This window comes from Pristiophorus japonicus, chromosome 22 (assembly GCF_044704955.1).
Source record: "Pristiophorus japonicus isolate sPriJap1 chromosome 22, sPriJap1.hap1, whole genome shotgun sequence".
In the NCBI taxonomy this organism is placed as follows: Eukaryota; Metazoa; Chordata; class Chondrichthyes; family Pristiophoridae; genus Pristiophorus; species Pristiophorus japonicus.
Genome location: NC_091998.1, coordinates 38,300,049 through 38,313,984, shown reverse-complemented (window position 1 = coordinate 38,313,984; position 13,936 = coordinate 38,300,049). Strand labels below are relative to the sequence as shown.

General features: G+C 43.9%; 1 protein-coding gene across 1 annotated transcript in view; it reads left to right on the top strand.

Moving 5' to 3' along the window:
* The first annotated feature begins 7,632 nt into the window (after positions 1-7,632).
* Positions 7,633-13,936, top strand: part of LOC139234956 (scavenger receptor cysteine-rich domain-containing protein DMBT1-like) — a 31,219-nt gene continuing 24,915 nt past the window's right edge. The window contains exons 1-3 of the mRNA XM_070865945.1: positions 7,633-7,682; positions 7,925-8,242; positions 10,752-11,006. Coding sequence (XP_070722046.1) covers positions 7,930-8,242; positions 10,752-11,006 — 568 coding nt within the window. The 5' untranslated portion in view covers positions 7,633-7,682; positions 7,925-7,929. The remainder of the gene's footprint in view (positions 7,683-7,924; positions 8,243-10,751; positions 11,007-13,936) is intronic.

Genomic DNA, 13,936 nt, shown 5'->3' with positions numbered 1-13,936 from the left:
TCATCGGTTATAGTCCCATTAGTTTATCTAGTACTTTTTCTCTACTTATATTAATTGCATTAAGTTCCTCACCCTAATTAGACCCTTTGTTCCACAACATTTTAGGTATGCTTTATGCGTCTTCTATGGTGCAGACTGATATAAAATATTTGTTTAACTGACCTGACATATCCTTATTCTCCATCATAATTTCTCCTGCCTCAACCTCTAATCTTTACTTTGGCTAACCTCGTCCTTTTTACATACTTGTAGAAGCAAACAATCCGTTTTTATATTTCTCACTAGCTTCCTCTCAGTGTATCTTTTCACTTTTTACCAATTTTTGGGTCATCATTTGCTCTCTGAATTCCTCTGAAATTCTCCCAATCCTCAGGCTTACCAGTACTCTTCGCAACATTATAAGCTTCATCTTTGAATCCAGTGCTATGCTTAACTTATTCAGTTAGCCAAGGGTAGACCTCTCATCCTGTGCAGTTTTTTTTCTCAATGGAATTTGTTGTTGAGAATTATGAACTATTTATGTAAATACTAGCCACTGCTTATCTACTGCCATACTTTTTAATCCATTTTTACAACCTACCTTAACTAACTCGCCCTTCATATCTTTGTAATTGGCTTTATTTAAGTTTAAGACTCTAGTTTTGGACTTTTGCAAGTCACTCTCAAAAGTAAGGTGATATTCTATCGTATTATTATCATCTGTACAAGAGGATCCTTTACTATGAGATTGATGATTAACCCTGTCTCATTAGATAATATATGATTTAAAATATCCTGTTCCCTGTTTGATTTCATGAAGTATTGTTCTAGGAAACTGTCCCGAACGCATTCCATGAACCCATCCTCCAGACAACCATTGCCAATTTCATTTGTCTAGTATATATAAGAACATATTAACATAAGGAATAGGAGCAGGGGTAAGCCATTTGGCCCCTCGAGCCTGCTCTGCCATTCAATAAGATCCTGGCTGATCTGATCATAGGCTCAGCTCCACTTCCCTGCCCGCCACCCCCACCCCCGCCCCCGCCCCGCCCCTTAATCCTTTACTCCCTTATCATTCAAAATTCTGGCTATATCCGCCTTAAATATATTCAATGACCCATCCTCCACAGTTCTCTGGGGTAGAAAATTCTACAGATGTATAACCGTCTGAGAGAAGATATTCGTGATCATCTCAGTTTTAGTTGGGCTACCCCTTATACTAAAACTATGCCCCCAAGTTCCCCCACGAGGGGAAATATCCTTTTGCATCTACCTTGTCGAGCCCCCTCATTATCGTACAGGTCTCAATAATATCACCTCTCATTCATCTGAACTCCTTGAGTATAGGTCCAACCTGCTCAACCTTTCTTCATAATTCAACCCATTCCGCTCAGGAATCAACCGAGTGAACCTTCTCTGAACTGCCTTCAATGCAGTATATCATTCCATAAATAAGGAGAGCAAAACTGTACGCGGTAATCTAGATCTGAGTCATGAATAAATTCTGATGGGATTGGACAGGTTAGATGCAGATAGAATCTTCGCAATGTTGGGGAACTCCAGAACCAGGGGTCACAATCTAAGGATAAGGGGTAAGCCATATAGGACCGAGATGAGGAGAAACCCAGAGAATTGTGAACCTATGGAATTCTCTACCACAGGAAGTTGTTGAGTCCAGTTCGTTGCATATATTCAAAAGGGAGTTAGATATGGCCCTGGTGGCTAAAGGTACCAGGGGGTATGGAGAGAAGGCAGTAGTGGGGTACTGAAGTTGCATGATCAGCCATGATCATATTGAATGGTGGTGCAAGGTCGAAGGGTCGAATGGCCTGCTCCTGCACCTATTTTCTATGTTTCTATGTACAGTTGTAGCAGGACTTCTCTGTTTGATACTACATTTCTTTGCAATAAAGGACAACAGTCCATTTGCCGTCCTGATTAATGCTTTACCTGCAAACTAACTTTGTGTTTCATGCACAAGGACCACCAGGTCTCTCTGTACTGCAGCATTTTGTAATGTTTCTGCATTTGAATAATAATTTGCTTTGAAATTGTTTCTGCCAAAGTGGATAACCTCACACTTTACCACATTATCCTCCATTTGCCAAATGTTTTGCCCTACCTATATCCCTTTGCAGATTTCATGTGTCCTCCTCACACCTTGCTTTCCCACCCATCTTTTTATCATCAGCAAACAAGGCTATATTACACGGTCCATTCATCCAATTCCTCAATATAGATTGTAAATAGTTGAGGCCCCTGCACCGATCCCTGTGGCACCGCACTAGTTACTGTTTCCCAACCGGAAAATGAGCCATTTATCCCGACTCTCTGTTTTCTGTTAGCTACCCAATCCTTTATGCATGCTAATAAATTACCCTCAACCCCATCTTGTGCTGTAACCATTTATGTGGCACCTTATTGAATGCCTTCTGGAAATCTAAATACAACACATCCACTAGTTTGCCCTTATCCACCCTGCTTGTTACATCCTCAAAGAGCTCCAGGAAATGTGCCAAACATGATTTCTTTTTCATAAAACTATGATGAATTTGCTTGACTAAATTATGCTTTTCCAAATGTCCTGCAAGTGTTTTCTTATTAATGGAATCCAGCATTTTCCTAACGACAGAGGTTACGCGAACTAGTCAATAGTTTCCTGCTTTGTGCCTGCCTCGTTTTTTAAATAGGGGCGTTACATTCGCGGTTTTCCAATCCGCTGGGACCTCCCCAGAATCCAGGGAATTTTGGTAGATTATAACCAAACTATCCACTATCTCTGCAGGCACTTCTTTTACGACCCTAGGAAGCAAGCTATCAGATGCAGGGGACTTGTCCATCTTTAACCCATTATTTTACCGTGTACTTCTCCTTTAGTGGCAATGATGGTTTTAAGTTACTCCCTCCCTTATAGCCCATTGATTATCCATTATTGGCATGTTTATAATGTCTTCTACCATGAAGACCAACACTAAATATTTGTTCAAAGTCTCTGCCATTTCCCTGATCCCCATTAAATCCCTAGTCTCGTCCTCTAAGCAACCAACATTTATTTTAGACATTCGTTTCCTTTTTATGTACCTGTAGAAACTCTTACTATCTGTTTTTATATTTCTTGCTAGTTTATTTTCATAATCTATCTTCCCTCTCTTTATTATATTCTTAATCGTTCTTTGCTGGTTTTTAAAGTTTCCCAATCCTCTGGCCTCCCACTAATCGTGGCACGTTGTTTCCCATTGTTTACAATTTGCTACCATCCTTTATTTCCTTAGTTAGCCACGGATGGTTATCCCTTCTCTTAAAGTCTTTCATAGCAACATAGAAACATAGAAAATAGGTGCAGGAGTAGACCATTCGGCCCTTCGAGCCTGCAACACCATTCAATAAGATCAAGGCTGATCATTCCCTCAGTATCCCTTTCCTGCTTTCTCTCTGTACCCCTTGATCCCCTTAGCCCCTTAGCCGTAAGGGCCATATCTAACTCCCTCTTGAATATATCCAATGAACTGGCTTCAACAACTCTCTGCGGCAGGGAATTCCATAGGGTAACAACTCTCTAAGTGAAAAAGTTTCTCCTCATCTCACTCCCAAATGGCCTAAGACTGTGTCCCCTGGTTCTGGCCTTCCCCAACATCAGGAACATTCTACCTGCATCTAATCTGTCCTGACCCGTCAGAATTTTATATGTTTCTATGAGATCCCCTCTCAACCTTCTAAACTCCAATGTATAAAGGCCCAGTCGATCCAGTCTCTCCTCATATGTCAGTCCAGCCATCCAGGGAATCAGTCTGGTAAACCTTCGCTGCACTCCCTCAATAGCAAGAACGTCCTTCCTCAGATTAGGAGACCAGAAATGAACACAATATTCCAGGTGAGGCCTCACCAAGGCCCTGTACAACTGCAGTAAGACTTCCTGCTCCTATACTCAAATCCCCTCGCTATGAAGGCCAACATGCCATTTGCCTGCTGTATCTATATGCCAACTTTCAATGACTGATGAACCATGACATCCAGGTCTCGTTGCTCCTCCCCTTTTCCTAATCTGCCATCATTCAGATAATATTCTGTCTTCGCTTTTTTTGCCTCAAGTGGATAACCTCACATTTATCCACATTATACTGCATCTGCCATGCATTTGCCCACTCACCTAACCTGTCCAATTCACCATGCAGCCTCTTAGCGTCCCCCTCACAGCTCACACCATCAGCGAGTTTAGTGTCATCTGCAAACTTGGAGATATTAAACAAAATTCCTTCATCGAAATCATTGATGTATTTTGTAAAGTGCTGGGGCCCCAGCACTGATCGCTGTAGCACTCCACTGGTCACTGCCTTTCATTCCGAAAAGGACCCGTTTATCCCGACTCTCTGCTTACTGTCTGCCAACCAGTTCTCTATCCACGTCTGCATATTACCCCCAATACCATGCGCTTTGATTTTGCACACCAATCTCTTGTGTGGGAGCTTGTCAAAAGCCTTTTGAAAGTCCAAATACACCAGATCCACTGGTTCTCCCTTGTCCACTCTACTAGTTACATCCTCAAAAAATTCCAGAAGATTTTTCAAGCATGATGTCCCCTTCATAAATCCACGCTGACTTGGACCGATCCTGTCACTGCTTTCAAAATGCGTTGCTATTTCATCCTTCTTATTGTGATGTATTTGTGTTGAGAATTATGAAATATCTCCCTAAATGCCCCCGCTGCTCTTCAACCATCTTTTACTTAATCTTTTTTCCCAGTCCACTTAATCCAACTCTGCCCATATCTTTGTAGTCTCCTTTATTTAAGGTTTGGAAACTGGTTTGAGATCGAACTTTCTCACCGTCCAGCTGAACTTGAAATTCATCCATGCTATGATGACTCTTTCGTAGAGGATCCTTTACTAGGAGATAATGTATTAATCCTGTCTCATTACACAGTACCAGGTATAAAATAGCCTGCTCCCTGTTTGGTTCCATAATGTACTGTTCAAGAGTATTATCCGGGATACACTATATAAACTCTTCCTCAAGGCTACCTTGAAGATTAAAGTCCCCGCATTACCTTTTGTTACAAGTTCCTACTATTACTTCATTAATATTTTGTCCAATGGTGTAGCTACTGTTAGGAGGCATATACACTACTCCCACCAGTCTTTTCTGCACCTCGTTATTCCTTATCTTCACCAATACTTATTCTACTTCCTGATCTTCCTAGCCAAGATACTTTCTCTCTACTGTCCTTCTGTCGTCCTTTATTATAAGTGCTACCCCCTCCATTACCAGTCTGTCTTCTTTTCTAAACGTCAAGTCGGCTTTTATTTCCCAATTTTCGTCACCTTTCAACCACGTCTCTGTAATGGCTATTAGATCAAATACATTTTTCTCTATTGTGCCAATAGATTGTCTACCTTGTTAAGAGTGCCCGGTGCACAGATAAAGAGCCTTTCATTTTTTTCAAAACATTATTCCTTTTTTTAATCTTATTCTCTGCTGCACTGCTACCTGTGTCGCTTCTTGTGACACTGTGCTTACTTTACCCAAATTGTTTCATTGCTCTCTTGCATTAACCTCTCTCTTCAGGTATTTAAATTTCTTCTTACCTGACCCTTTCTTTCCCCATCCCTCCCAAGTTTCAGATTAAAGCCCTATCTATTTCCCTAGTTATTCAATTTGCCAGGATGTTGGTGCCAGCCCAGTTGAAGTGGAGCCTGTCCGAACGGAACAACTCTCTCTTTCCCCAGTACTGGTGACAGTGCCCCATAAATTGAAATCACTTCCTCCCACACCACGCTTTGAGCCATGCATTTAACTCTCTGATCTGGTTGACCATATACCAATTTGTGCGTGGTTCGGTAGTAATCCAGAAATTATTGCCCTTGAGGTTTTGCTTATGAAGTTAGACCCTAGCTCCTCAAACACACTCAGCAGAACCTCACTCTTAGTTCTACCTATGTCATTGGTTCCTACATGGATCACTAAAACTGGATCTTTTCCCGCCCACTCCAACTGCTTCTCCAGCCGCAAGGAGATATCCTGAACCCTTAACCTAAGAGTTGCTGAGTTTGTTATCGTTTTTTAGGAAATACTGAAAGACTATTCCCACTAGTCTGTCAATGGGTAACAAGAAAAGAGGAATTTACAGGCACTAACTATTATCAATGAGAGTTAGTAACGAAAGTTGAGACTCTCGTGGTGTGGAAGCAAGTCACGCACTGACAGAACTCGAGGCAGACGAGAGCAGAGAACTTATGTTTGGGAAAATGTGTATCGTTCAAAAACGCTCTCCAAGCGCAGCTTAGGACACAAATCGGCGTCACCCTGTCTGTATTATATAACGTATATAATAGAAAGTAACCATGTCATCTGTGGGACTCAATACCACCAGGGGTATTGGGAGCAGGTCAGCATACTGGCTGCATTTTAAAAATCAGCAAGGCTTAATCAGTAAACGAGAGGAGAATTAACCGAACATCATTAACGGGTAAAATGATGGAACAATTCGGCGAGGGCAGATTACAAGACAATCCGCACAGGAATAACTTAATGAGGCACAGCCAGCACGGAGACAGGAGATGTGAACCCAGATGACGAACGGTTTATTTTGTTGTGTTTGTTTTGTTTGAGGACGTTGGAATAAAATGAGTAGCAGAAACTCTCAATTGCAATTTTATTGAAATGTTGACATTTCCACGTGGTAGCCATTGGATTAAAATAAAAGTACTGAAGTTCATCACTCTAAGATAATCTTTAATTTAATTTTAATTTTATTTCTGTTCCTTCATGGGCTTTGGTTCGGAATCGCCATCACAATTAATAATGCAGAGAACCAAAGAGCGGGCCTATCAGCACCGCTTAATCAAGGCACCTACACACCTGTAATAAATGGGTCACGAACACCGTCACCACAAGGACAGCGGGAACCCAGGTGTCTGTGTTTGTGTGAAAACATTTCTCGATAAATTGTAGGCACTTTAGACTTTTTAAGCTTTCTGCAGATATTGTATTTGCAGTTTTATGAGGAATGAAAAATAGATTAAATCACAGACCCTGCAAAGTGACGGGAATTCTTGCCCACAGTTTGTTCTATTTGTGACTTTTCTTTCTGACAGTTCCATTCATTTCTTGCCTCAACCAATTCTAATTCTCAATGTCTCATTTCAGGCAGACCCGGGAACAGTCAGGCTGACCCGTCAGGTAATCGCAATGTATTGTCACTTTATCTGGCACCTCGGCTCTGATACTTCCATTGAATATTATGGCGGGTGACAATCTCAGGCCCTTTTGATCGCCCGCTTCCTGTTTGCCTCTCTGAATGCTTCCCGCTGACTGCTACTAAAGATCTTTAATTACAGCTGAGAGGTGGCTGCTACCTTCATGCAGACCAATAATAAAGGAGTTTACTGAAGGGCAGAGACTGAAGGTTCGGTTCAAATGACACTGCTCTTCGTCCCGAACGAGCTCTCACTTTCCATCTCACCAATCAGTGCTTACATGAAGATCACAAGACCATCCAGCCCCGCCTCTATCTCAATTGGCTACGGGGATGGAGGCGATTTCTTCTAATCCATACTGGATTTGAGGGTCTCTCTATTTTCGGCCAATCTAGACTGTGCTATATGGAAAGCTGACCATTTCAGCCACGTCCTTCTCACCTCTTCAGAAGCTGGAATATATTCTGAGCCTATCGCCCACCCGGCCCTCGTGGGAGCCGCTCTTAGGTTGGGAACTTCTTGTTGACCCCATTTTCACTGCTCGTTTACACCGTGCATTAATAGTTCACTCTTCCTTTTGCCATGTTCAATATTTACTCCGGTTTCATTCGGGGTCTGGGCACAGTCTGATGTTCCCACTGATTCCTCACATGTTCCCACGTCTCCGGTGAATGGGGGCGGTCCGCGCGCTGGGAGACTACGGGTTTAATACACAGCAACCTCTTGATGTTATTTCTGATATTTTACAGAGCTGATGAAGCTGAGACTGGTGAATGGGGGCGACCCGTGCGCTGGGAGACTGGAGATTCACTACAGGGGACAGTGGGGAACTGTGGATGATCGTCGCTGGGACCTGCGGGACGCCGCTGTTGTGTGTCGGGAGCTCGGCTGCGGGGTCGCGCTGTCGGCACCGGGCGGGGCTCACTTTGGGAAAGGGGCCGGACCCATTGTGACGTCACAGGTTCAGTGCGGCGGGACCGAGGCCGCTCTGTGGGAGTGTGTGTCAGATGTCCCATGGGATCACTATCCCGCGCCACACTCCGGGGATGCCGGCGTCATCTGCTCAGGTAAACATCTTTCTCCTGTCTCTCATCTCCTGCCGCGTTTGGTGGTTTGCGGAAAAAGCAGAAGTAAAATAATCCGCAACTGTCCGTCCCCGGAAACTGGGAGATTATAATATCAGTGTCCTTCGGTTATTAATGTTACATTATTAATAAAGGATGACTGTTTGTGGTATCCTAATCTCACTATTATTATATGTAATACACCCTCACCCCTACCCACCGAGAGCAGTAAATACCTGACACGCGGCACATTTACAATGCAGACAGAACAAGTTCCCATTGAGATTTGACCCAAAGCCGCAGTGAATGAGCGGAACCGCTGGAAATGTCACAATCTCAATCTCAATCCAACTCCCCATTCTCGACCCGACAGCTACCGGGCATGCGCCGTGAGCCCGGCTGTGCGCCTGCGCTCATCGCTTCATGACAGATCTGATATTTTGCACAGACTGTGAATCTGACACTGGGGAGGGAGGCTTCCCTGCCTCGGGGAGCCTGGGCAATGGGCTCGCGGTTATTGTGGCAGCACGGGAGGAAACTACACAATAAGAATCCATTCTTAAGAGATTTAGATAGATATTTAAACAACAAAGAAAGAATCTTAGACAAGAGCAACAAATTGTTCTGATAAATAAACATCATCCCATGGGAATGCTGGAAAAGAGCAGAGAATTCTCCTGGAATCCTGGCCCATAGTTCTTGTCGCGTCGCTATCGAAACTGATTTATTAGCTATTTACTCCAGTTGCTTATTGGGGGTCATGCTGTGCGCAACATGGATGTCCCTGAAACATGCCGGGATAGCGTATTGTGAATGGACATTCATTTCCCGGTTGGACTATTTGAGAATAGTTCTCTCCATAAGTAAGTACACAGAGGTGTACAGGGCCGGGAATACCTGGACATCTGGTGCACCTGCTGCTCCTGAATGTTTTGCAGCCTTCGGTCCGAATTTCTTCAGGGTTTTATCCATTACCCCTTGAATTTGCCAAATATGATTACTTCATATCTCACGATTCAGTTTAAGTCACTCACTACTCAGCATTCAGAAAGGTCCATCCGTGTGAGTGAGTTAAACGCCTGACCTGCCCACAATAATTAGATGTTTTCTCGATTGTGACAGAAATATTTTCATTTAAATTCATCAACATTTGATCATCTCGGTGCGATTGTGTTGCAGTCCCTGGATTCAATTTTCAACTCTTCTCTTTTTGCAATGCTCCACCTCACACTTTACAAGCTCCCCGCTGGAGTAGAACTAAACTACAGAACCAGTGGGAATCTCTTCAACCTTCGTCGACTCCAGGCCAGGTCCAAGACCATCCCAACCTCTGTCGTCAAACTACAGTACGAGGATGATGCTTGCGACTGCACACATTCAGAGACTGAACTCCAAGTCATCGTCAGCATCTTCACCGAGGCATATGAAAGCATGGGCCTTACACAAAACAACCGAAAGACAGAGGTCCTCCACCGACCTGACCCCGCCACCCAGCACTGTCCCCCAGTCATCAAGTTCCACGGCGCGGCCCTGGACAACGTGGATCACTTTCCATTCATCGGGAACCTATTATCAGCAAGGGCAGACATCGACAGCGAGGTTCAACACCGCCTCCAGTGCACCAGCGCAGCCTTCAGCCGCCTGAGGAAGAGAGTGTTTGAAGATCAGGCCCTCAAATCTGGCACCACCAAATCTGGTCTACAGGGCTGTTGTGATACCCGCTCTCCTGTATGGCTCAGAGACGTGGGCCATATAGTGTAGACACCTCAAATCACTGGAGAAATGACACCAACACTATCTCCGCAAGATCCTGCAAATCCCCTGGTAGGACACACACACCAACGTTAGCGTCTTCGAATGGGCCAGCATTCCCAGCATCGAAGCACTGACCACACTCGACCAGCTCCATTGGGCGAACCACATTGTTCGCATGCCTAACACAAAACTCCGAAAGCATGTACTCAACTCGGAACTCCTACATGTCAAGCGAGCCCGGGTGGGCAGAGGATGTGTTTCAGTCCTTCTTGATAAAATGCAACATCCCCACTGACACCTGGGATTCCCTGGCCAAAGACCGCCCTAAGTTGAGGAAGAGCTTCTGGGAGGGCGCTGAGCACCTCGAGTCTCGTTGCCAAGGGCATGTAGAAATGAAGCGCAGGCAGCGGAAGGAGCATGTGGCAAACAGTCCCACCTACCCTTTCCTTTAACAACTGTAATTCCCATATTGGACCGTTCAGTCACCTAAGAACTCACTTTTAGAGTGGAAGCAAGTCTGCCTCTATTTCGAGGGACTGCAGACGATAATGAAATTTTCAACTTTCAAATGAAAAGCACAAAATAGAAGGGTTTATCTTACGCATGTTATTTTAAGATGTGCGGCGATAAGATAGAAACTCGTATCACCGACACTATGTCTAACATGTTGAAGTTTGATGTCAGTGTTTAATTGTCTCTCGCCTGATTAAATAAACATGGCAATGGATTAATTGATGAGATTAAATATAATTCCCAGGAAGCGCCAAGCCCAGACTGGTGAATGGAAGCAGTCCCTGTGCGGGGAGACTGGAGATTTACGGGAATGGAATCTGGAGGACTGTTTGCGGTGATAGGTCCTGGGTCCTACAGAATGCGGAAGCTGTTTGTAACGAGCTGGGTTGTGGCTCAGGAGTAGCAGCGCCACTTGATGCTCAATTTGGAGAAGGGTCAGGGCCTGTTATTGGTCCACCTGGCTGCGGACACCAGCGGGATGTTGGAGTTATCTGTTCAGGTACAAATTCCGATAGTTATGGGAATGTACGGGTTAGAGTGCAGCTGCCTCTAGATAGATAGCGAAAGTTTCGAAGCATTCACATCTTGATAAAGGGGAGGACTTTAAAGAGCTTTCTGTATTACATTTCTTGGCTTTCGGGTGAAGAGGTGGAATTTTCCACAAATAGTCGTTATAATTCACTGGCTGACTTGTACAATCAGAAGTTAGTTGCTATTTTTCAATCCTATTACTTTGACTGCACACACTGAGCTGGCAAGGGGTAAGCATTTGTTGTCCCTGCTGCTGAGCGGTTTCTCACTGCAACTATGAATGGTTGAGCTGACATTGCACATTGTGCTGAGCGCTGCCAGTGCCTTTCAGTAAATCATAGAGTCATAGAATGGTTACAGTACAGAGGAGGTCATTAGGCCCATCAACCTCATTCCGGCTAACTGCAAGAGCACCTCAGCTATTCCCAGTCCCCGCCCTTTCTTTGCAGCCCTGCATTGTTTTTCTTTCTGGTGATTATCCGATTCCCTGTTGAAAGCCATGATTGAGTCTTCCTCAGGCATCCTGTCATTGCAAATCCGAACCACTCGCTGCATAAAAAAATCCTCATGTTGCCTTCAGACCTCTGCCAATCACCTTAAATTGTTGTCCTCGAGTTCTCGACCCTTCTACCAAAGGGATCAATTTCTCTCAATCTACCCTGTCCAGCCCCCTCATGATATTGAACACCACTCACGTCTCCTCTCAATCTTTTCTGCTCGAAGGAGAACAAGCACAGCTTCACCAGTCCCTCATTCCTGGAAGCATTCTAGTCCCTCTTTTCTGGACCCTCTCAGTACTCTCTGCCTCTATTCACAAAGTTCAGGATCCCGTATGCTATATTAAGCGCTTTCTCAATCTGCCCTGCTACCTTCAACGAATTGTGCCCAGCAGCCCAGTTCTCTCTGCTTCTACACCCTTTTAAAAAAATTTCAAAATTCTCATCCTTGCTTTCAAGTCCCGCCATAGTCTCACCCCTCCCTATTGCTGTAAAGTGCTCCAGCCCCCCAATCCCCGAGATGTCTGCACTCCTCTAATTCTGCCTTCTTGAGTATCCCTGGATATAATCGCTCAATCAATGGTGGCTGTGCCTTCTATTGCCTCGGCCCCAACTTTGGAATTCCTACCTAAACTTTTCCACCTTTCCATCCTTTCAGACGCTCCACGACCAATCCCCTGCCTTAATTTCTCCTTATGTGCCGAATGTTTCACTACGTTAACGGCGCTCTATAAATAAAAGTTGTTGTTGCTATTATTTAGAATTGTATCCTTTAGTGTATGTTACCCCGCCTCGTTCTTCCAACCAAACTGTATCACTTCGCACTTTTCTGGACTAAACATCATCTGCCACGTGTCCACCCATTTCACCAGCCTGTCTATTTCCTCTTGTTGTCGATCCCTTCCTTCCTCCGTCACCACTGTATGTTTCCTGTCACTTAGGCAATTTCATGCTGCCACTGTCCCTTTTATTCCAGGGGCTTCATCTTTGCTGGCATGTCAATTATGTGGCACTTTATCAAATACCTTTTCGGATTTCATGTACACGACTTTGACTGCATTGCTCTCACCAACCGTCTCTGTTGCCTCATCAAAAATTTACAATCATGTTGATTAAACACAATTTGCCTTTCAAAAATCTGTGCTGGTTTCCCTTAATTAATCCACACACCTCCAAGTGATGTTAATTTTGTCCCTCATTACTGTTTCTGAAAGCTTCCCCACCACCGAGGTTAAGCTGACTGGCCTGTTGTTGCTGGGTTTATCCTTGCACGTTTTTTGGAACAAAGTATGATCGGACGATTATGGCCAGTAACTCCACAATTTCCTCCTTTACTTCCCTCTTAATTCTAAAATGCATCCCATCTGGTCCTGGTGGTTTATCTAGTTTAAGTTCAGCTAACATTTCCAGTTCCTCCTCTTTACCAATTTTTATCCGATCCAATAACTCAACTTCCTCCTTCACTATGACTTTGGCAGCATCTTCTGCCTTGGTAAAGACAGATGCAAAATACTAATTTAGCACCTCAGCCATGCCCTCTGCCTCCATGCATAGGTCACATTTTCCACCCCTATTTGGCCCACTCTTTCTTTTACTAGCTGTTTACTATTTAAAGGCCTATAGAACACTTTTGATTTATTTATATGTTCGCTGCCGGTCTATTATCATACACCTGCTTTGCCCTTCTTATTTCATTTTTCACTTCCCCTCTGAGCTTTCTGTATTCAGCCTGGTTCTCACTTATATGTTCAACCTCACATCTGTCATAAGCCACTTTTTCTGCTTTACATTACTCTCTATCTCCTTCGTTATTCAAGGAGCTCTGGCTTTGGTTGCCCTACCTTTTCCGCTCGTGGGAATACGCCACGAATTTACCAGAACAATCTCATCTTTAAAGGTAGCCCCTTTTGAGATTTTATGTACCAATCTTTGATTATATTAGCATGAATAAAGGGGGCTAACTAACAGAAAACAGAGTCAGGATAAATGGGTCATTTTCCTTTTGGCAAAGTATAATGAGTGGGGTGACATAGGGATCGGCGCTGGGGCCTCAACTATTCACAATCTATATTAATGGCTTGGATGAAGGGACCGAGTGTAATGTAGCCACGTTTGCTGCTGATACAAAGATGGGTGGGAAAGCAAGTTGTGAGGAAGAAGCAAAGAGTCTTTAAAAAGATATTGACAGCCAAAGTGAGTGGACAAACATTTGACAGATGGAGTACAATGTGGGGAAGTGTGAGGTTATCCACTTTGGCAGGAACAATAAAAAAGCCAATTATTATTTAAATGGAGAGAGATTACAAAATGTTGCAGTACAGAGGGACCTGAGCTTCCTTGTGTATGAAACACAAACAATTATTATGCAGGTACAGCAAGTAATCAGGAAGGCAAGTAGAAT